This window comes from Phyllostomus hastatus, unplaced genomic scaffold (genome assembly GCF_019186645.2).
Source record: "Phyllostomus hastatus isolate PE091 unplaced genomic scaffold, TTU_PhHast_1.1 phas_contig_283, whole genome shotgun sequence".
Lineage (NCBI taxonomy): Eukaryota > Metazoa > Chordata > Mammalia > Chiroptera > Phyllostomidae > Phyllostomus > Phyllostomus hastatus.
In genome coordinates, this window is record NW_025333833.1 from 13,048,361 (window position 1) to 13,070,712 (window position 22,352).

Here is a 22,352-nt window from a genome sequence, read left to right on the forward strand (position 1 = left end):
AAAAGAAAATCGCCTTTGTGCTGTTAGCGCGGCGACCTGCAGTTTGGGTCTTTGCCACCCATTCTCCAAAGCCATTGTTTCCCCGGAGCGTCTGCAGGTTCGGCCCGGCGCGGGTGGGAGCGCGGAGGACCGGCGAGCGCTTCCCGGGAACTGAATTGACCCCAGAACCGGTGCGGAGCGAAGTCGCCCTCGCGCAGGGGGGCGGGTGGGGGGGCGTCAGGCAAAGGCGGGGGGCTGCAGCCGGCCAATCAGGAGGCGAGGCCGAGCCCGGCTTCCCCTCCGGGCTCCCGAGCGGGCGGCGAGCAGTGGAAAGTTGGGAGACGCAGCGGCCGGCCCGGCGCGGAGCGGCGAGGGCAGCGGGACTCGGGCGCGGCGCCGCAGGGCTCAGTGCGGGGGCCCCCGGGGCTCCGGCCGGGCGCGCCGCCGCCCGCTCTCCGCCACGCGCCGCCGGGGCCGCGGGCAGACTCAGCCCCGGAGGAAGCTGCGTCCAGACAAAAGCTGCCGCATCTCTGCCGCTCAGCCCCTGCCGGGATTTGGGTCCCGTGCCTGCGCCCCTTCGGTACGCAGCTCCACACTCGCGGCGGTTCAAAGGGATTTCCAGAGTCTGATGAGTTGCTCCGGGAGGAAACCTTCTGCCTGTTGCTGAGGAGGGCTAAGCGCCGTGCGTCTGCGCTCAGAACAAGACGGGAAAAAAGAAAGAAAAAATGATTTCCCGGGACATTGTCCACACAGTATGCCTGTTCGCTCTTCTTCATTCTTCCCTAGCTCAAGATGCAAGCCCCCAGCCTGAGATCCGGGCGGAGGCGATTCCCGAGGGGGCCTCCACCTTGGCTTTTGTGTTTGATGTGACTGGTTCCATGTACGATGATTTAGTTCAGGTTATCGAAGGGGCTTCCAAAATTCTGGAGACGTCTTTGAAAAGACCTAAGAGACCTCTTTACAACTTTGCTTTGGTGCCTTTCCATGATCCAGGTAAGGGAAATGTTTATTCTTTGTTGCTACCCCTGATCCCATCGTGTTTTATGCAATGAACTTGTTTCAGTGTTGGGAAGTTTCAAAACTTTTTTTTAAAAAAAGTGTAGCTGAAAACAATTGTAACAAAGAATTGCTGCTTGGCTTCTGGGATGGCTGTGGTTGGTGCTTGCTCAGGTCTCAGCCATGGAGTGGAAAGGTGGCTTGTTTAGGGTGCTTGGAGAAAGGTCCCCAAACCTGGAGGGGTGGAATTGTGAAAACCAGAATCTTGATGTCTCGGGCAATGACATCAAAATCAAAGTTCATTGACTTCTTTTTTATTTCAGAGCTTTAAGAAATGTTTAATTGCAAAGCAGATTTGAACCTGGGCATTCAGCAATAAGCCCCCAAGAGCTAACACCCAGGTTGAGAGCGCGCTCAGGATGACTCTCATATAAGACGGGGTCCGGGGGGTGGGGTGGGGACCTGTGTAGATGCAAGGAAGCTCCTAAGTAATTACTACTAGTGAAACGGAAGAGATGAAAATGAGAGAGAAACCATTCATTTCTTAACTGAATCTATTCATCTTTGCACCAGGTCCTCATTAGTTCGGTTCACAGATGGGTATAAACAGTATGTCTATGTCTCATGCAGTAGAAAAACATATAATTTGGTACGCCGGTGCTCTTTAAAGGTAGTTGAAGCAAAATGACTTTTTTTTTTTTTTTTTGCCCTAAAGCTACGGGTTTCAGCTGCTCCACCGTAACATGATCCCATTTACTTCTTTCCAGCTTCTCTTCAAAGTGGCACCTTTCTGGGAGGCTCGTAGGAGCTCTCCTTGGCATTGCTGGGGCAGCGTTGCCCCGGGAAGTCCTGGGGCTCGCTGGGGAACACCCACCTGAGTTTCATTAGCACAAGCTGCTGCCCAGTTGAAGCAATAAAGCAGTGGTTTCTTAAAGGTCCTCTCTCACGGTTCTCCCACAGTTTTCCTGCTCTGAAATCCTTGTTACTAGAAGACCTTGACACCGCCTCTTCACAGGGAGAACTTGACATGGAGAATTTCAACTGCTTTCCTTGTGCATTTGACAAACATACAAGTTCAAAACCTATCCCACTTTTCTGGGATATACATATATGTTTATAGCAATTTCTGCATTGATTAAACATGAAGTGTTCTTTATATTTGAATGGGGGAATTGAATGGTCTTTTACTTTGTTTACTGTCTTAACCTCATGTCTTGTAATGTTTCAATTTATGAAATGTCAAGATGTCAGCGTTGTGGCAGTTCAAGACTTATTATTTTGGAATAGCCTAAGTATGTGCCTTCCACAGGGGCAAATCTGAAGTTGGCCAACACAATAAAGTAAAAATTATTTTCTCTAATTAACACCACAATTTGCTCCTCTCCACAAGACTCTTATGAAATGATGTTGCTGCAAACAGAACACAAAAATTGCCTCGAGTCATAAGAGGAAACTGGGTCATCATGATATTTTGATGTGATATGAAAAATATTGGAATAAATTGCAGTGTGGTATGCCGCATTCCAGTTGTTACCAAATGGGAACGTTTGCTGTAGTTGACTTTCCTATAGTTTAGCAATCATGTTTCAAAGTGGGGGAAACTTGGCATGCTAATAAGAGATGACTAATAAAGTAGAACTTTTTAGAATTAATACAAGAACATGATTACACTGGCTCCATAAAATTAATTGTAAGTGTAGTTCAGCAAAACTAATTCTATTTCCATCGTGATTAAAGTAGAATGAAGCGGCCAAGTGTTTCCGTTCTCTAAGAGTATTTAAAGTATTTTTGAAGATAAAGAGGGAAATAGAAGTTAAAACATACTAATAACCTTCAGTTTGCTAAGTCATTTTAACGGACTGTAGTAATATCTTGGTGTGACATTTGCTCTTTCACATTGTGTGTGCGGGGGTATGCATGTGTAATCATTAAGTGTTTGGATTTCCTTTTACTTCTGATTGGTGATCAGCTTGGGTTGACAGAAGAGGCCTCGGATGGGGATCGGCTGTTTTAATGAGGGTCATTGGAAAAGTCCGTTTATCATTTTGGATGTTTCCTCCACTATCAAATGAGGGGATTGGATTTGAACATCTCTGAGGTCACTTCTAATTGCAACATTTCACGACTCTTTGTTTTACATGCGGTGGCTTTTTCACAGTATCGCACACATGCTCCTATGGTTGGGTGATGCCACTGACATGGAAAGAAATAACGTGCTATTTAATATAATGATTACATTAATTACAATCATAATTACTGATTCTATTCATGACCTTGACTACAGCCTTTCAAAGCCATTTGGTATCTGCTACCGCGCTTAGCTAGACGAAAGACTGGAGAAGTTCTGGGATACAGTCTCAGGCACCTGACAGGAGCCTGCGGGCCTTTGCAGGTGACTGCTTCGGACCTTTTGCCTTCTGGTTGGGGCCAAGGTGTGTGTTTGCAGGTGGGAGCAACAATGAACGTACATGGAAAACACAGACATGAGAGAAAGACATCTAACAACGTGACAAGGAAGTGGTAAAATAGTTCAGAAAATGGACACGTAGGGCGCCGGGGTTGGGTGGAGGACCAGCCACACGCCCAGGGTGGGAGGAAGTGTCAGAGGAGACCAGGTCATGGAATGTCAAGCCAACTTTTTGACGCTAACTGCGCTTAAAATGGGTTTTTTACTGGTGTGATCACATTTAATGCATTACTTTAACAGCTTTATTGAGGTACAATGTCCATATCCTATAAGAATTCATACTCACAGATATATACAACCATTACCACAGTCAATTTTGGAACATTTTTATTACCTCAGGGAGAAACCTTGTGCCTTTTAGTTATCAGTTCCCTATCCCCCCATCATCCTTCTCCCAGCCCTGAGCCAACACCGATTTACTTTCTGTCTCTGTAGATTTTCCTGTTCTGGACTTTTATGTGAATGGAATCACATAATATGTGCGCTTTATTGACTGGGGTTTTCAAGGTTCATTCATCTTGTAGCATGAAGATGGGGCTCGTTGCCAGAGGACCCAACTGTGGGATTAGAGGGTTGGAACTCTCTCTCCCACCCCTGACCTCTGGGGAGGAGCGAGGGGCTGGAAGTTGAATCACTTGCCTATCGCCAGTGATTTAATCAGCCGTGACTATGTGATGAAGCCTTCCCGAAAACTTAAAAGGATGGTCTTCAGTCCTTCCGTGGGTGACCACCTGGAGCTGCAGGGAGGGTGGCCAGCTCGGAGAGCATGGGAGTCTGTGTCCCTGTCCCCGTACCCTGCCCTGTGTGTCTCTTCCATCTGGCTGTTTTTGCTGTTGATGTAAGAAATGTCCAAACCTACAGAGAATTTTTTAGTGTATTTGAGCCAAACTGATGACAATTGCCAGAAAGCACAATCTCCACAAACTGAGACAATGCTCCAGAGAATGGTGGTTTTGTAGCTTATTTTATACATTAGAATCAGAGGAAGAGAGGTGAGGAGGGTTACGTGAAATCCACTGGTGGTAGGTGAAGGGGGCGGGAGAAAGCGAGTGGGGAAATCTCTGGGCTTGGATAAAAAGTAAAACAGGGAAGCACAGATTTCGTGTACGTGGGTGGGTACAGGCTAGTTAGCTGATCCTTAACATTTATGGCGTGTGGGGATGGGAAGCGGGGAACAAGGTGACAATGAGGGGTCCCCAGTGGGTTGGGCCCTGAGGGGTCAGGAAAAGATTATTCTGGCATTTCAGAGGTGAGTCATCTACATTCAAAAAGGCAGGAGACAGGCTCACTTAAGGTAAAGATGACCTTTGTCAAGGAAGCCACAGGCCTAGGACCTAACTACCTGCCATGACTGTGTTTAGTTAAGAATGTTTACATTCAGACCATCCTGTGAGGTTCCTTTCTCTCGGAGCCTGTGGGGTCTGCCGTGCTGGCCTCCCTTGAGCTCGTCAGGTTTAGTGCGTGGCCACTTTCATCCACACTAAGTTACATCCATTTATAATGAAACTGGTAATTTAACAAGTAGATGGGCTTTCTGAGTTTTTTAATCTACTCTAGCAAATTAATCAAAAACAAGGGGGGTATTGTGGGAACCTCTGATTTGTAGCCGGTTGGTCAGGAGCACCAGAAACAACTTGGGCTTGTGACTGATGTCTCAAGTCGTGGGGGGCGGGGTGCCGTCTTGCAGAACTGAACCATTAACCTGTGGAGTCTGAGGCCATCTCTGGGGAAACAGGCATCGGAATTGAGTCGAACCAAGTTGAATTCTCCGACATCCCGCTGGTGTCCGAGAATTGCTTGTCCGAAATGTGGGGCAGCCCCCGCCCCCGCCCCACATTGACATTGGCTTGCTCAGAACGGAACAGAACATGCTTTCATTTCTCTCGGGTGCATACCTAGGAGTGGAATTGCTGGGTCACGGTAGCTCTGTGTTCAGTTGTTTGAGGACCATCCAGACCGTCTCCGAAGCGGCTGTCCCATGCCACGTTCCTGCCAGCAGCATCCGAGGGTTCAGATTCCACGACGTTCTCATCGATGGTAGTTCATTATTGAACTTGTCAGTTCTCACGTATTAATTTTTGCTGCGAGTTTTACAACCCTCGAAGTGGGTTTCTGTCTTCCAAAGAGCACAGCTTTGGGGATGGCCGAGGGTCTCTCCTTTTATCCCTCAATCTTCCATTTCTCCTCTTCTCTGTAAGGCAGGTGCCAGAGGCAGGGGGCAGACAGGGGGTCAGTGCGTTTTAATGAGTCACTTCACATGAAGAAATGTTCTCCTCTCTTTCACAGTTACGTGTCCACATTTTCCGCAGGATATCTATGTCAGTCTTCATTCCTTCCTTCCCTCACCTGCTCTGTTTCAGGTATCGATTCAGATACTGGGAACATAAAAAGGGAATAAAAGAGACAAAAGCTTCTGTACACATGGAGCTTACGTTCTACTGGGGGGCACAGACCATAAAGAAAATCATTAAAATACATGCTGTATGTTGTTTGATGGTGATATTTGCTCTGCAGAAAATAAAAAGCGGAAAAGAGGCACGAGGAGGCTGAAGTGGGTTGAGAGTGTTGAGATGTTAAGTACGGCGGTCAGGAAAGCCGCCAGGTCACATCTGAATGGAGACATGAAGGAGATGAGCGAGATACACAGTGAGTGTGTCTGAGGAAAGACTTTGGCAGGCAGAGGAACAGAGAAGGAAATGCTCTTGAACATGGCAAGAGCATCTTGCCATGTTCAAGGAGCCGCGGAAAGGCCCGTGTGTCCGCAGCACTGTGAGCGACAGGGAGAAGGCCGGGGCGAGGTCCCAGAGGTGGCGGGCCGCACGCGGAGAGCGCTCCCAGGGCACGGTGACTGTGCCTTTTCTCTACGTGGCATGGGGAGCCATTTTCGGGTTTTGAGCAGAGCAGTGACACGATCCGACTTACACATTCACAAAATTACTCTGGCTGTTATTTGCCGAAAGTATCAAGTGGGATAGGGCTGAAACAGTGAGGATAGGAGACCATGATGTCATCCAGGTGGAAGAGGACAGTTTGTTTTGGGTGAAGTTGGTAGCTGTAGAAGTTTTGAGAAAGAGCTGAATTCCGTGTGCGTGCACATCCAAAAGGGTTTAATGATGGACTGGACAGGTGTGTAAGAAAAAAGACAGGACAGATTCTGAAAATATGGTTTGAGTGAATAGAAGCATAGCTTAATCGTTTACTGAGATAGAGAAGCAGGTACCAGAAAGAGTTGGGAGGATAAGGCTTTTGTTTTTGGATATGTTTAAGGTGCCTTTTGGTACCCACCTGGAGGCACTAAGTTTGATATTAGACTTGAGATGCCTTTTGGATGCCACCTGGAAATATTAAGAAGGCAGCTGGATATATAAAATTAGAATTCAAAGGAACAGGCCTGGGTCACAGGTCTAAATGTGCGATCCAAGGGCATGTATGTAGAAGGTAGTTAGGACTGGGAGGCTGAATGGGACTGGGAAGGACTGGTTACATGGAGAAGAGCAGAGGTCTCCTGACCTGTCCCTGGGCCACTGCAGTGTTTAGCAGTCAGAAAGACGAGGCTGAGCCGGCGAAGTGGCCTGAGAAATTGAAGTCAGAGATGGGGGAGAAGAGCATATTATCCTAGAAGTCAAGAGAACAATGTGTTTCAAGGAAAAACCACTAATTGGTTAGTTAAGAGGGCTGATGAGTGGCTAGCCTATTCAGCAATGTGGAAGCCCATTGGTGGCTCAGCAAGGGCAGTGAAGGGAAGGGAAGGAAAGAAAGAAAGCCTGTTTGGAGATGATTCGAAAGAGAAGGGGAGACAAGGAACTGGCAATCTTTGGGATTATAGTGTTGTTTCCATCTACTGGAGTGGTTGCTTTGTTCATGAAGCTAAAATGGAAACTGGATGAATGATCCAACCATTATTTTACAAAATACAACTGCAGTGTAATACAAAGAACATCCAATTTGGAACACAGGATTTGGGCTCTTTTCCCTATTCTTGTCGTTTAAGCAAATCATTTAACCTTGCCAGACTTCCGTTTCTCTGTTTAAAGATTAGTACACTTGTAGGTGATGACCAAAGCCCACAGTTCCAGTGGTCATAATATAGTAAAAGATAACGTCACTACAAACACATTCAGAGTTACAAGAACTTGACTCGTCGTGAGGAATATCAGCAGTATATCTCTCTGAGCCGAACAGTTTAGTGGTTGTTAACTGTGAGCCTTCAAGAACTTTGTATGCTCTGCGGGACCTACACAGGGCCAAGAAAATGCTCCAAGTATCTTATGAAAAGATCCTCTTGGAATATTTTTCTGAGCAATAGCAAAATCACCTGAGACCATAATGAATATTAAGAAAGATTTTTATAAGGAAAATGTCGTACCCTCAGACCTTGAAAACCTATAGAAAGTATATACACTAAACTTCAAATGGAAATGCCTTCAGTTTAAATATGTCTAAGAAAAAGAGCCAAGAAGGCTTTAGTCTCCCTTTGCCTGTAGTTCATCCTATGTGAAGAAGGTTTTCATGAAGAAAAGGATAAGTCTTTTAAGTTCAAGAGAAACCAAAGTAAAGGAAATGGCCTAACATTTAAGAGAGAGTTGGGTTGGCGACGATTGCTTTGTTTCCTAGCATAGCCGAGTATTTTAACCTGAAAGAGTGGATCCCATGTCTCTGGGTATTTTCTGAGCACAAGTAGAAGTGTTTTGCGAGGCACAATGAAAACTTTCTCCCAAGGTATAATGACCATGTTCTGATAAATCAAATATGTTGCGTGTGTGAGGAATGTTACTAGTTAGCAAAATCCTCTCTGATCCCACTTTTTGGTTTGCTTGGTTGGTTGTTACGTTGAGGAACAGCCTTCAGTTGATTGTTGGTAAGTTAGAATTAGGTTTCGCTTATGGTGTATCTCTGGTCAAAGAAACAAAACCATTCTCTGTGGTCTTTGTAACTCAGCTTACCCACCTTGCTCTCTGACGAGACATTAAGCAATTTGGGCAGGGCACGCAGTAGCTACTCAAGAAGTGTTTCAAGACTGCATGCTGGAAACAGGAACCGATCATTTATTTCTCTGGGTATTTTAGCCTTGCCTTGCATATCTCTGACTTTTTAAATAATAACAACCAGAAGCCTGAAACTAAACAACATAATAATTTGCTGATCAGACCTTTTTTGGTGATATGTATTTCCTATCCAAGCTTGAAATGACATGGGAGTGTCATTGTGACCCAGATAGTCGCTGAGCCCTGGGCAGTCATTGAACGTTTGTATAACAGGTAATTTGGGGGGGGGGGGGTCACTATGCAGTCGGGAGTGTCGCAGCCCCATGCCGTGAGGCAGTCTGCCTGCCTTCCAGGTTTAATGGGACTGGCGGGAGGAGTGTCACTGCAGATGAATGAGTTTCTAGAGAGCTCTGTGCAAACAGGAGATCCACATCGTAGGTGGTTCTCACAAGTCTGCAGGGACTCTCAGCTTTGGTTTGGTTTTGTTTTCTAATAAATCCCATGAAGATCCCCATCTCTAGGAAGATAAGAAAAATTAAAAATGGACTTAGGCCAGGTCAAATGCAAAGTGGAATGACTTCAACTTTCCTTTGGTAATGTTTTCATGGTTAGATGAAACAATACGTGTCAAAGTTTTTTAAAAGGACTAAAGAATCAACGGTGTTGCTCCTGCTTATTGAATGACTCATGTTTGTCTATAAAGATTGAATGGGCACTGGAGGGAGGCCAGTTACCAAGAAAAATAGTAGAACATTTATTCAATAAGACTAAAACATTCAAGACTGAAAATATGTACTCAATGACTTGGCCATTAATCAACCTATAGGCCAAAGACAATTCAAACCAGTTCAAGTGTTGTACCATTGTAATACACTCAGTATTTGAGGAGCACATGTTTATTGCTATACTTTCCCCTTGGGCTCTAGACCTCTGCTTCCTAATTGGGAAACCAACAAGAGAATTTAAAAGTCCAAAGATAACCCCTCCTATTCAGTGATTCATTTATTCACTTGCTCATCAGTCAATAATAGACTTCCTACTGTTTGTCAAGGACTATGCTCCGTGCTGTTGATTCAAAGATAATGAGGCACAGCTTCCAAGAAGCTAACAATCTATGGGGTAAAGGGCGAGAGAAATAACAGTATTATATACCGTGTTACAGTTCATAGTGGAAAGATGCATGGGGCTGCGGGAGCCCAGAGCAGTGCCCCTGATTCTGAATTCCAGAGGGTGATGGTCAGGAAAGGCTTTCTAGAAGAAATGCGGCCTGGCTGAAACCTGGAGAAAGTGCATGAACAAAAGCAACTTGGGCAAAATATTAAGGAGTTTGGATTCCATCCTGAAAGCTATCAGGAGTCCTGAAGGATGACAAGTGAGGAATGGCGCAGTTGGGTTTTCATTGAGGTCCGTGTTCGCAGACGGGTGGGCAGAGCAGTCCTGAGAGCTGAGAGATGAAATCTGAGGCCATCACAGCAATTCAGGAGGAACCTATTGAGGTGACTTGGGCCTGGGAAGAAGGAGGTAGACTTCTGAACTGTTAGAAAGTGCAGTGAGCTGCACTTGGTCCTTAGAACATGGAAAAATGGGAACCATGATTGCCTTCCATAGGTTAAATTAAGACATCGGCACACAATAGAAGAGATATGGAAAGTTTCCTTTAAGAGAAAGCATTACCCGCAGGCCAGTAGTCTTGGTAGCGAGTAAGCTCCTCATACAATATTAACTTGTCCAAAATAACATATCAACGGAAAGTACGGGGGGTCAGTAGTGAAAAAGAGCATCACAGAAACAGAATTAGGCATTGTACAGCCAAGTTTTTAAAAAAATTGATATATGATGACATGTAACATTATATTAGTTTCAGGTGTACAACATAATGATTTGATATTTATATATATTGTGAAATAATCACCAAGATAAATCTAGTTAATATCTGTCAGTATGCATGTTACAGTTGTTTTTCTTCTGACGAGAACATCGAAGGTCCACTCTCTTAGCAGCTTTCACATAATGCAGCTCAGTATCAACTGTAGTCACTATACTGTGCGACTCGTCCCCGTGGCTCATTTATCTTATGAACCGGAAGTCTGTACCTTTGACCTCCTTCATCCACGTCACCCACCCCTGCTCTCTGCCACCACCAGCGATATGTTCTCTGTATCTGTGAGCCCAGTTTTCCCTCAGATTCCACATGCGAGCGCTATCGTGCAGTATTTGTATTTCTCTGTCTGACTTATTTCACACAGTGCAATGCTCCTCGGTCCATTCGTGTTGTCACAATAGCAAGATTTCCTTCTCTTTTATGACCGAACGATATTCCAGTGTGTGTGTGGGCACACATGCATGTGTCCACATGTGTATGTGTGTGTGTATACAAATATACATTTATCTACATTATCCAAGTATACTTGTATATTTACACATGTTTATGTGCATATAAATATATATTATATACCTATCTATGTACAGGTATATATATATGTAGGTGTGTGTGTGTGTGTGTGTGTGTGTATATATATATATATATATATATATATATATATATATTCATCTATCCACAGACACTTAGGTTGTTTCCGCATCTTGGCTATTGTAAATAATGCCACAATGGATGTGAGAGAGCAGGTATTTTTTCGAGCTAGTGTTTCTGTTTTCTTCAGATGAATACCCAGAAGCAGAATTGCTGGGTCATATGGGGGTTCTATTTTCAGGTGTTTGAGGAATCTCTATACTGCTCCCCATAGTGGCCGCACCAACTTACATGCCCACTGGTAGATACAAGGGTTTCCTTGTCTCCACTTTCTCCCTGACACTGGTTATGTCCCGTCTTTTGGCTAACAGCCATTCTAACAGGTGTGAGGCATCTCCTTGCGGTTTGGGCTGGCCTTTCCCTGATGATCTCTGATGTTGAGCGTGTTTCCAACTATATTCTTTGGAAAGGTGTTTATTCAGATCCTCTGGTCATTTTTAAATTGGCTTATTATTATTATTATTTTTTCCAACTTCTATCGAGGGTTCAGAGAGTTAGTTCATTCTGCACTTAAATAACCAGTCTACCCCTAAGCCACATTCCAACTGTACTGATAGACTGTTTATCTTTATAAATATGTAATGATGTCATGACATATCTGGATCTTACCATTAACTCTCCTAGGTCTCGGTGCATGCTCACCAGCGGGCCTCCTGCTGACCTCCCCTCATACACTTTCCTTATAGGGAGAGAATGCCCCGGTCAGACCGGCACATACATCAGATCTACCAGCAGCTGTATTCCTGATTGGTAACTCATATTTTGGCACACCAGCTTTATCCGTCAGTCCCTATTGTTTAAAACACTCTGACAGTGCCAAGTGAAAAGTTTCTGAGTTTGTGAGTCTGACAGCCAGGCCTTAGTGGATGGCACATTTATCAAAGGGAATACCTCCCTGTGCGGGTCTGTTTGGGTGGCCTGCCCGTCTCCAGGTATCGTGCCCTTGGCATTTCCAGCTGTCAGGGTTAATGTGAATGGTGCCAAGTAGCTGTTCTGTCCCCTCGAAACTTGTACAGATGACAGCTGAAGCCATCGGAATACATGAGATCATCCAAGGAGGGGACGCGGACTGAGAGAATAAAGAAGACAAGATAGAACTACGAAGAACGCAAGCATTTAAAAGACAGCGAGCAGGGAAGTCCCTGTAGAGTTCTGGAAAGGAGAGTCCAGGTCAAGAAAAGAGAAACAGGACTGAGCGGTGTTTGGAAACCTAAAAAGCTGTTAGATTCAAGCAGGAGAAGTTATCAATTCTCCATGTGTAAGAACACTGAAAGTAAAAGCCAAACTAAAAGGCTCAAATGCACCGTTTCATTGGGGTTGTGAGGCCAGGACCCAGGACCCGGTTTTGTGACGGGTCAGAAAACCGTGGTTAAGAGCGTGGGCTCTGGAGTCTGAGGCCGGGGTCGGAAGCCTGGCTCGGCCAGTTACTTGTCTCAGGGCCTTAACTTCTTCGTGCCTCAGTCTCAGTGACTGGGGATAATATTATCTGCTCCATAAAGTTGATGTGAGGATTGAAATAATAGATGTCCGAAATTTAGCACGATCTCCTGCACACCGTAAATTTTCAATAAACATTAGTTATGAGGACATAGAGTTGGGAAAGGACATTTTAAGATGGGAGAGAGGAGAGAATGTTTAAAAGAGTCAATAGAGTAGAAGAGAGAGAAAACACCAAAGAGAAAACAGATAATTTATGAAACCAGGGCTTTGAGGAAGCCAGAGGGTGGGATGCAAAGTGGAGGGATTGGCTGTTGGCAGGAGAAGGCCTTTGGTTGGTTGCGATAGGGCGGAAGCAGACCGTAAACGGCACGCATGGTCCAGACAAGGTGGCGAGGGTGCAGGGGAAGGTGGGGATGCAGGATGCAGGGTGACTTCCTGTCCGATGGCTTCTTTTTTTCTGAAAGACACAGTAAGGAGATTCTTTTAAGGAGAGGAGGGAAGAGGTAGAAAGATAAGTACAATAATTTAGAAGAATGATAGTTTTGGAGGTAGAAGGTGACTGTGGCTATATAGATGGTGTCCCAGGATGAGTCATGGTTCAGAAGATGAATTCGTAATGCCTGAACTGTTGACACGGACGCTGGTTTGATCTAGGACTGAAATTTTGTTGAGCAAGCGTGACTCAAGCAATGGGATATGGGCGAGAGGACATTTGTGAGAGGGAGAAATGACAGATTGCAGAGTCAACTGTGGACGTATGGGACTGACAGGAGTTGAGAATTTCCATGAGGAGGATGCTGCCACGTGAAGTTGAGGTCAATGTTAAGAACAGCCAGAGTGATTGATCGTAGAATGGAGCTTGAGTAGAAAAGGAAGTTAAACCAGAATGAAAGTTGTGGGATTGAGATCAGAGCCCTTGAGTCTGTGGAAATGAATGTGGATCGTGAAGTGACCGAGATAATAACAGAGCTGAGGATGGTGAGGAAGACAGCGAGTCTGGCGTCAGATTTTTATTTCCTAAGGCTCATTGTGAGAAGTCCCCAGGTGGCGGTTTAACTGTGATGAAGGGGGTTGGGGAGTGGCACGCACCTCACGATAGCAGGTGCTTCCTCTGAAGTAGGGGGAGAATGGAGTGGATAAGGTGCTGACCCGCCTCTTGACCCTGTGCATCTGGGGCGCTGGAGAACCAGCAGACCTCACTGGGGTGACAGGTGGTGCCATCAGGGGAGAAGCCTGTTTCCACTAAAGGGGGTGGCAGATGGAGAGTTCCTGTGGGGAGGGGTGGGGCAGGTCACAGAGTTTGTGAGGCATCAGATGGTGGGAAGAGTGGGTCAGCAGAGAGGAAGCAGAGAGCATGAGAGCAAGAGAAAGAGCGGTGGTTTGCATTTGGGGCAGTGGCCACAGGTGGTGGTGACGTCAGGCAGGGACGGGTGTGCTGGTCCAGAGTCTAACTGAGGCTCGGGCACAAACTCCAGATACCAGGAGCCTGGCACAGTCAGCATTGGCAACTCTGTCTGAGGGCGGGGACTGGAGAGGAAGCTCCTCATCTCACGCGCCTTATTGACGCAGGCTTAGGGGGATGGTTTTTATTTCTGGTAATGGCAGCTATCATTTTATTTCGGAAGTCATTACCATGGACCAGACACTATACTGGATACATTTTGTGCTTTATGTCACTGAAGGCTCTAGGTGGCTATCTTTATTTTACATAGGAAGCAGCTGAGGCTTATATGAACTCTCACAAAATGGACATGATTTCCTGAAGAAGAACAGCTTTCTACACATAAGTTTTTTGCCCCTTCTTTTGTTTTGAGACACACGTGAGATTGAGGAACTGTGCTCGAAGATGACATGGCGAAGGAACTTCTGTATCCGTTGCCAGGGCTGCCCTAACCAAGGACCACCACCCGGGTGGCTGAAACAACAGACATTTATTGTCTCCCAGTTCTGGGAGCTGGAAGTCTGAGATCAAGAAGTCAGCAGGTTCCTTGTTAAGGTGGTGAGGGGGACTCTGAACCACACCTCCCTCCTCGCTTCTGGTGGTTTGCTGGCAATCTCTGGTGTTTCTCGGCTTGTCGATGTGTCGTGCTCTGCCTTCACGTTCATGGGTGGCCTCTCTTGTATAATGAGTCAAATTCCCCCTTTTTATAAGGACACACATTGGACGATTGGCCCACCCTACTCCTATATGACTTCATCTTAGCTAGCTACATCTGCAATAATCTTTGTTCCAAATCAGTCCCGTGCTGAGGTGCTGGGGCTAGGACTTGAACATATAAACTTTGGGTAGACACAGTTCAGCTCATACTGAGACCACTCAGTAGTTAACATTTAAAAGACAAAACTCTCTTACTAGAGAGACTCGGTTTGTTCTATAGATTTCCGATAAAAATGTTTACATTAGGTAGTATTATGAACTCTAAACTCTAATAGCTTTTTTGATAGGAATGGGGTCCTTTGTGGGATTTATGGAGAGTGGCATAAATATATTTGGGATATTATTTCAGTCCTTCAAATAATTTGAATTAAAAAAATTGTGAGTTTTACGTTTACGGCATATAATACTTTAGAACATTTCCCCTTAAAACATTTAATAAAGCTTTATTTGATTTTTTGGAGACATTGAAATATTTAATTCTGAAATGGGGAAAATCTTACAGGTGTGTGCAACCTTCGGCCCGCGGGCCACCTGCAGCCCAGGACGGCTGTGCATGTGTCTCAACACAAAGTCGTAAGTTTACATAAAACATTATGAGATTTTTTTTTGTGATTACATGTTGTGATGTATTTAATGTGTGGCCCAAGACAACGCTTCTTCTTCCGGTGTTGCTCAGAGATGCCAAAAGGTTGGACACCCTTGCTAGGAGCTAGGGATTCTGGGAATTAAGTATGGGGTCCAAAATAGTTTGAGATTCTATACCTCCAGGTTTTTTTCCCTTGGAAACTTCAAACACACTGACTGAAGCAATTTTTTTCATTAGCACCACATTTCTGAACACTTACCTTTAAGCACTGCTTTATAGCAGGTGGGAGGAATTCCTTGAAGTCCCCGGGCTGGAAGGCACCCTGAATGCCCCTGAAAATGCCCCACAGCAACTGGAGGTTCTTGTATGGCTCTGAGAGAGGAAGGCCCGGTAAATGAGACTGGTGGGTGATGGGGAGGAGAGAAATACAGGGCATGGATCTCATTTTTTGAATATTACTTCTGCAAAGTAGGAAGGTGAAATAATACATTACTTCATTAAGCCACAGAGAACAAAACTCTAACAAGATACTGTACTATCTGGAATATCAATTTTTGAGCTTCAAAGTGAAATCTGCTTTGCTCTTTGTTTAGTCCATTATTTCCACTTCAAAGCCCTTTGCCAGAGCACACAAAAAAACCTCATTTCTATTGTTTCCTGCTCCCCAGAGGGTCTTCCCTGTGCTTCTTAGGTGAACGCATTCGCCACCCCCTGGGTCAGATGATCGCACTTCTGCCTTGAAGTTTTCCCCTGGGCCACACCCTGTGCTGGAATGTCTCCCTGTGTGCCAGGCCTGTTCTCTTCTGTGATTACAAAGAGTTTTCAAAACTGCACCTCTTCCAGGGAATTTTCCTGGAGCTATTGGAGAAGTGTCCTTCCATATTGAGATCCCCTTTTATACTTATTGTACCTTCTGTGGACGTTTGTACTGCCTTGGGTAACTTCACCCCTCCCTTTTTGTCTTCTGCGTTACAACAGAGACGAAAGCTGTTTGATTTATCTTGACAAATTAAAATCTAGCAGAGTAAGAGCGACATGGCTTTTGAGTGAATTGGTTCCAATCACAAATGGACCCATGGTTGATTATTAGTCAGTTGCTACCTTCTCAAAGCTTTGGTTTCCGTAACACTGCAGTGAAAATAACAATCATACTTCCTTTGTGGAGTTACGAGGACTAGAGGAGAAAGTGCACGTACAACATTTGGTACAAAGCCTGACGCAAAGTGAGGACCCAAGAGGATTCTATAAAAGAAATAACACTTGACACGGAGTCAGAACCCCTGGGTGCTGGCCCTTAACTGGGCAGGTCACTCGACCTCTTAGATGCTCAGTTTGCTTCTGTCTAAAATGAGGATAGGATCAGTGATGTTAAGCCACTGGCTCTGGATCTAGGGATGGGGAGAGGTCCTAACTTGTAGCATGTGGCAATTTACATGGGGTAAATATGCCCCCAAGCCAATTTCAAACTGCCAACATGGTATCACTGGATGCAGAGCTGAGAACAGACATGTATGATTGTCTGCCCACCCTTCCACAAAGGGGGATATTTACATTTAAATGAAACGATGTTTGTGAAAAGACTCAGTGTAATAGGCATTCACTAGTGTTAGTTTAATTTTGCTTGGGAAAAGCCTCTCGGTGGGCAGAACTAGTTTTACGATGGAAAAAGCAGACTGAGCATTTTCTCCTCCATGACCATTGAGAGATTTCAATAGTAAGTATGAAGAGAGGCTGGGCAGGCAGCACCAGTGCCGAGTGGAGCAGGAGGACCTCACCGCCTTCTGAAATGTCTGCTGGGGCACCAATGGGGGGGCCTCACGCATACCTGCACCCCTCCCCACCCCACTTGTGTCCTCTTCAGGGTTCCCCATCTCAGTAGAGGTGCTGCTGCCATTTTCTTTTGACTTAAAACAATAACATTTTATTATCTTTCATTTCCGGAGGTCAGACGTCAGAAATGGGTCTCATGGAACTAGACCAAGATGGGCATTCCTTCTGGAAACTCTAGGACAGAATCTGTTTCCTGGCTTTGTCTGGGCTCTAGAGTCTGCCCACATCACGTGACACCTCCTTTCTCCGCCTTCAGAGCCGGCAATGGCCGGTCAAGCCTGTGTCTCACTGCATTGCTGACAGCGATGACCTTTCAGTCCTGGTGTGGCTTCTTCTTCATATCCTTAGTCATAGGACTTCTGCTCAGCTGGTCTGCTCAGGTGGTTCTCCAGGCTGATTGTCCTATAATTTGGCTGTAATTTTTATGTGGTCATGGGAGGAGACGAGAGCACAGCGTTTACTTCAAGGTGCTGCCATTTTCTTACACTCATTCCAGGCAACACCCTGGGAGTCGTCCTGGGCTCGTCTCTCTCCTTCACACCCTACCCCCGATCTTCCTGCAAGTTCTTTTGGTTCTACCTTTAAGATTCTGTGCTGACCACTACTCACCCTCTCTACCCCTGCTCCTGTAGCCCGAGTCACTTTAACTGGTCTTCCTCTACCCCCTCCCGAGCTGCCAGAGGCTCCTTGAAACGCAGGTCACATTGTTCCCAGCCACCCGTTCTGACCTCCTTGTGGCATCCTGGGCTCTTTACTGATTCTTCCCGGCCAGGCACACGCCCTCTCCAGAGCCACTGCTCCCGCCCTTCTTCCTTTTCCAGATCCTCGCATGGCTTCATATGGCTGTTGGCTCAGAGTCGCCTATGCAGAGAGGCCTCCCTGGCCCAAGTCTAGCATAGCTGCTCGCACGACTCTGTCTTGTCAGCCTGCTTTATTTCTCTCTTTATCGACTTAGCCCTGCTCGACATTAGATGGTGTGAATCTACTCACTGAAGCTCTGTCACCTCCACTCAGTAGAAGCTCCAAGGGGGCAGAAACTTAATTTTCATGACTATTCCCCAGAGCCCCACATAGAAGGGTCCCTGGCACATGGAAGGCACTCAATAAATGGGTATTTAATGAAAGAATGAACTTTTAGATTGCACTTGAAAAAATTTCTCTAATTGTTGACTACCGAGTTCTATGTATATGTTCATAAGATCAAGCTAGTTAAGTGTGCTATTCAAATATTCTCTTTATTAGTGTTTGCCCAATTGATCTATCAGTTTTTGAATAAGCTGTGTTAAAATTTTCCACTATGTTTGTGCTTTTGTTAATTCCTTCTTGTAACTCTAGTGAATTTTTGCTTTAAGGCTGTGTTTGGAACATACTGGCTTAGTATTGTTTTATATGTTCATGGTGAATTCTTCATTTTATCTTTACCTTTATTTCAGTGATCTTGTCATTTTGGTGTGTTTTTTTTTGTTTTTGTTTGTTGTTTTAGAACCTATGTATAGCACCTTGACTCTTGGTTAGTAGTTTTGTTAGGTGTAACTTTGCACATTGGAGATTTGCTTCATTGTTTTCTGACTTCTCCTGTTGTCAATGCGGAGTCTTCTGCCAGGGTGTCGTTCCTCTCTAGAGAAGCTGTCTTTTCTTTCTGCTGACTGTAAGATGCTCTCTTCTGCCTCTCTGTTTCTGAAGTTCCTTATTTGGAATTTGTTTTTTTCTGCTTGCCTCTTCATCTTGAGGATTTCAATTTGTATTCCATTCTGGATAATTCTTACCATTCAAATGTTTCCTTTCTTCATCCTGTAATGCCCCCTGCAAAAAGATCCTATTTTGAATCCTATCATGCTATTCTGCAGTGCTGTTTATCTTCCTTTCATAGTTTCCATTTCTTTTTCTCTCTTGGCTGTATTTTGGGTGATTTCCTCATGTCTCTCATGTTATTCTCTTCAGCTTGTCTAATCTACTCTTTCTTTCATTGAATTTATTGGTTATTCAAATACTGAGTATTGGTTCACAAAACCATACAAGTTTCAAGTGTCCACCTCAATAAAGCATCTGTCATTCATTGAGTTTTCAAGTTTAATAACCGTCCCTTTTTCTTTTCAGAAGTTTCATTTGGTTCTTTTTCAAATCTGCCTATGTTATTTTGTATTAGATGCTCGTAAATATTATAGTCTCTTTAGTATTGTTGTCTCAGTCCTACCTTTGAGAGTGGTGCAGATTCTCCCAGCTGTTTGGTCTGCCGAATCTCTCTCATTGTGGTTTGTTTCCTTGTGTCAGTTGCTAAATGTTCACTGTAAGTACTTCTGTTGCAGGGAGTCTGGGGTGCCCACATTGTGTACTGCTGGCATTTCCACAGAGCAATGTTGCACTTGTTTTTTTGTTGGGATCCTTAATTTAGCTTGTGGGCCAAGTGTTTTTGGCTTTAAATTTCTGCACTGTACACTTAGTACAACTCCTACTAACCCTTATATGTTTCTAGCTTAGTGTTTCAGTTTCTCTTAGGAGATTTATTTCCCACGTTAGAGACCTGGTTAGATGGCAAGTTTCTTGCCAATTTTCTGGCTTAGTGTGAGGAATTTTTCCTGATCCCCATTTCACTGATAGGGCTTGGCTTTAAACAGGGTACTCTATTGTAGTTCTCTGATCCAAAAAGGCTGATACCAAGAAAACTGTACTCACATGGACATGAAAATCTTAGCAGCCAAACCCTGTATCAGGATCTGATACCCTCCTTTGCTGCCATGGCGACAGCTGGTTTACTTCTGGTTTGAGTTGCCTTTTTCATTTTAGGTAGTTGGGAGATTTCCCTTTATTTATTTATTTTTTAATCATTTGAGCTTGGCTACTTTGTAGAAAAGAAATGTAATTTTTTATCCAGCTTTTCTGTTTTGTAGGGGGAGAGTCTCCCGTGTCCACTTAGCCTGCCACGGCACTGAAAGCCCCTTCTCATATCGTCACGCTTTCCTGGCCTCTGTCCTCTTTTCCCACGTCTAAATTTCCCCCATTTTAAAAGAAGGGTTTCTCCATATTGATATATCTGCCTTCCAAGAAAACTCTAAACCCAAATGAATCCTCGGGAGAGCTTTACCAAGTATTCAAGAAAAAACAGTCATGATTTTACAGAACTACTTCCTGGCCCTAGAAAAAAAAAATAAAAGAAGTACTTTCCATGTGGCTAGCATAGCCCTGGTACCAAGTATCTCATGAGGATAATAACAGGAAAGAAAAATTATAGGTCACCTTCCCTCATGAATCTAGATGCAAAAATTCCAAAGGAATATTAACAACTACATTCAGTAATCTATAAAAAGGGACATATGTAAATGACCAGGTTATTTTTATTCCTAGAGTAAAAAATATAACACTGGAAAATAAATCATTATAATTTATCCTATTAGTAGGTATAATTTATCCTATTAGTAGGTAAAATAAATCATTATAATTTATCCTATTAGTAAGATCATATCATCTTAATAGATACATTGGCTATAATTATATAGCCATTCAGTATTAATGAAACTAGGAATATACAGTAACATTTTAAATGTATTAAGCAAACAACCTCTTCAAAAGCTCCAATAATCATCTTTGGTGGTTCAACTACATTTTTTCCCATTGAAATCGCAGTCGAGGTGCAGATGGCATGAGGATCATTTGCCCCCAGTGCGCCCACACCCGGGCCCGTGTTACTTCTGGTAGCACTCACTCGTGCCGTCCCCTCTTCTCGAGATGTGTTTAGATCGGTTTGTCTGTTTCAAAAAGCCTCTGGTTTTTTGATCACCTCTAGGTCTTTGTTTTCTATCTTATTATTTATGGCCCCACTTAAAAACATTTTTTAGCTTCTCCTTTTCTGAGTTTTGTTCTGCTGTCCTTTAACTTCTAAATTTAAATGTTTATTTTCACCTTCATTACTTATAATGCAGACACAGAAGGCTTTTCACTTTAATTCATACACTTCCGTGAGCGCTCTAGTTGCGTGTCAGAGGTTTTGATCCGTTGTATTTACGTTGTCATTCAGTTCTAAATGCTTTGTAATTTCTATTGTGATTTCTACTTGAACCATCTGTTATTTAAGAGATTGGTTTTTAATTTCCAAATATGTATCTTTTCTTTTAAAAATTGCTGAGACTTCTGTTGTGAACTAGCTTGTCAGTTAATATTCTCTAAATAATTTGAGTCTGTTTGAAAAACATGAGGATTCTGTGCTTATCAGATACATGATGCTTTATATGCATTTTAGATGAACCGATAAAGTTTACTGTAGAGAGAGGCACTACAAGACAGTGGTTAAGGATGTCATTTCGGGAGTAGACTACCTGGGTTTCAATCCTGGCCCCGCCACCTCCCAGCTCTGGGAACCTGGCGTAACCTCTGCATCCTGTCTCTTCATCTGTAAAATGTGGATAATGATTATACCTTTCTCAATGAGTTGTTTTCAGGCTTAAATTATTTCCTACTTCCAGTTTTTAGATTAGTAGCGATTGTTCAACTCTGTGTCTAAACCTGCTTATTTCCTCTCCTGACAGTGGTATATTGAGCTCATCCACTGTGGCCTGTGTTTTCTCCACGGACCCGTCCTCATCTTTGTTGCAAAGCTCTAATGTTGCAAGCATGTAGAGTTGTTGTAATGTTTCCATGGTGGATTCATCCTTTTTGTTATTGCATTAGAGTAGCTTTCTTCATCCTGGCCCTCTACTTTATCTACGTGCCTTTGCGGAGATTAGAAAAAGCCGAGTTCTGTGGCCCAGGCCGCTTGGCCTGTGGCCCGCTGAGGAGGTTGTCCAGGGCGCCTTAGGGATGTGCAGGCCAAGCAGCATCACAGCTGGCCGGAACTCATCCAGGAGGCCGTCGGTCACTGCATTTCCACTGGAGGGTGCTGCTAAGCCTGCACAGACAGTGGCAGGGGAAGGCACCCAAACTCGTCCTTGGCCATCGCGAGATCAGGTGCTGCTGGGACGTACCTGTAGGAGGCTGGGAAGCCTGGCCTGAAAAACTGCAAGTATAGCCTCCTTAGCTGCTCTGACACCAGTGCTCGAGTTCGGGATGGGATGAGGACTGTCGCGAACCTGGTAGGTCGTGCCTGATGAAAATCAGAGGAGATTGGAACCCTATTGTTCTCTGGGGCTGCCAGCGAGATAGGAATGGGAGTGAAGGGGCTACTCGTGAATGAAGCAAAGGAGAACCGAAGTTCTTACCCTCTGTGCAGCCACCCCAGAGAGGGTGGACTCTTCTAGAATATCAGATCTATAGGCTGGACAGAACACTCACAAATGACGGCTCACAAATGACGGTTTGGCAGTGGGCATCTGTAGGCCAGTGGGTGTGGGTGGTGGAGCCTAGGGAGATACATTGAGCCAAGGTTTTTAGGGGGCATCGATGGTAAAAAT

The 22,352-nt window shown here is 44.6% G+C and overlaps 1 protein-coding gene across 1 annotated transcript in view; it reads left to right on the forward strand.

The window, feature by feature from the left end:
* The first annotated feature begins 363 nt into the window (after positions 1–363).
* The window catches only part of HMCN1 (hemicentin 1), a 397,440-nt gene continuing 375,451 nt past the window's right edge, over positions 364–22,352 (forward strand). Inside the window, exon 1 of the mRNA XM_045838584.1 lies at positions 364–972. Within this exon, the coding sequence (XP_045694540.1) occupies positions 705–972 (268 nt within the window). The 5' untranslated portion in view covers positions 364–704. The remainder of the gene's footprint in view (positions 973–22,352) is intronic.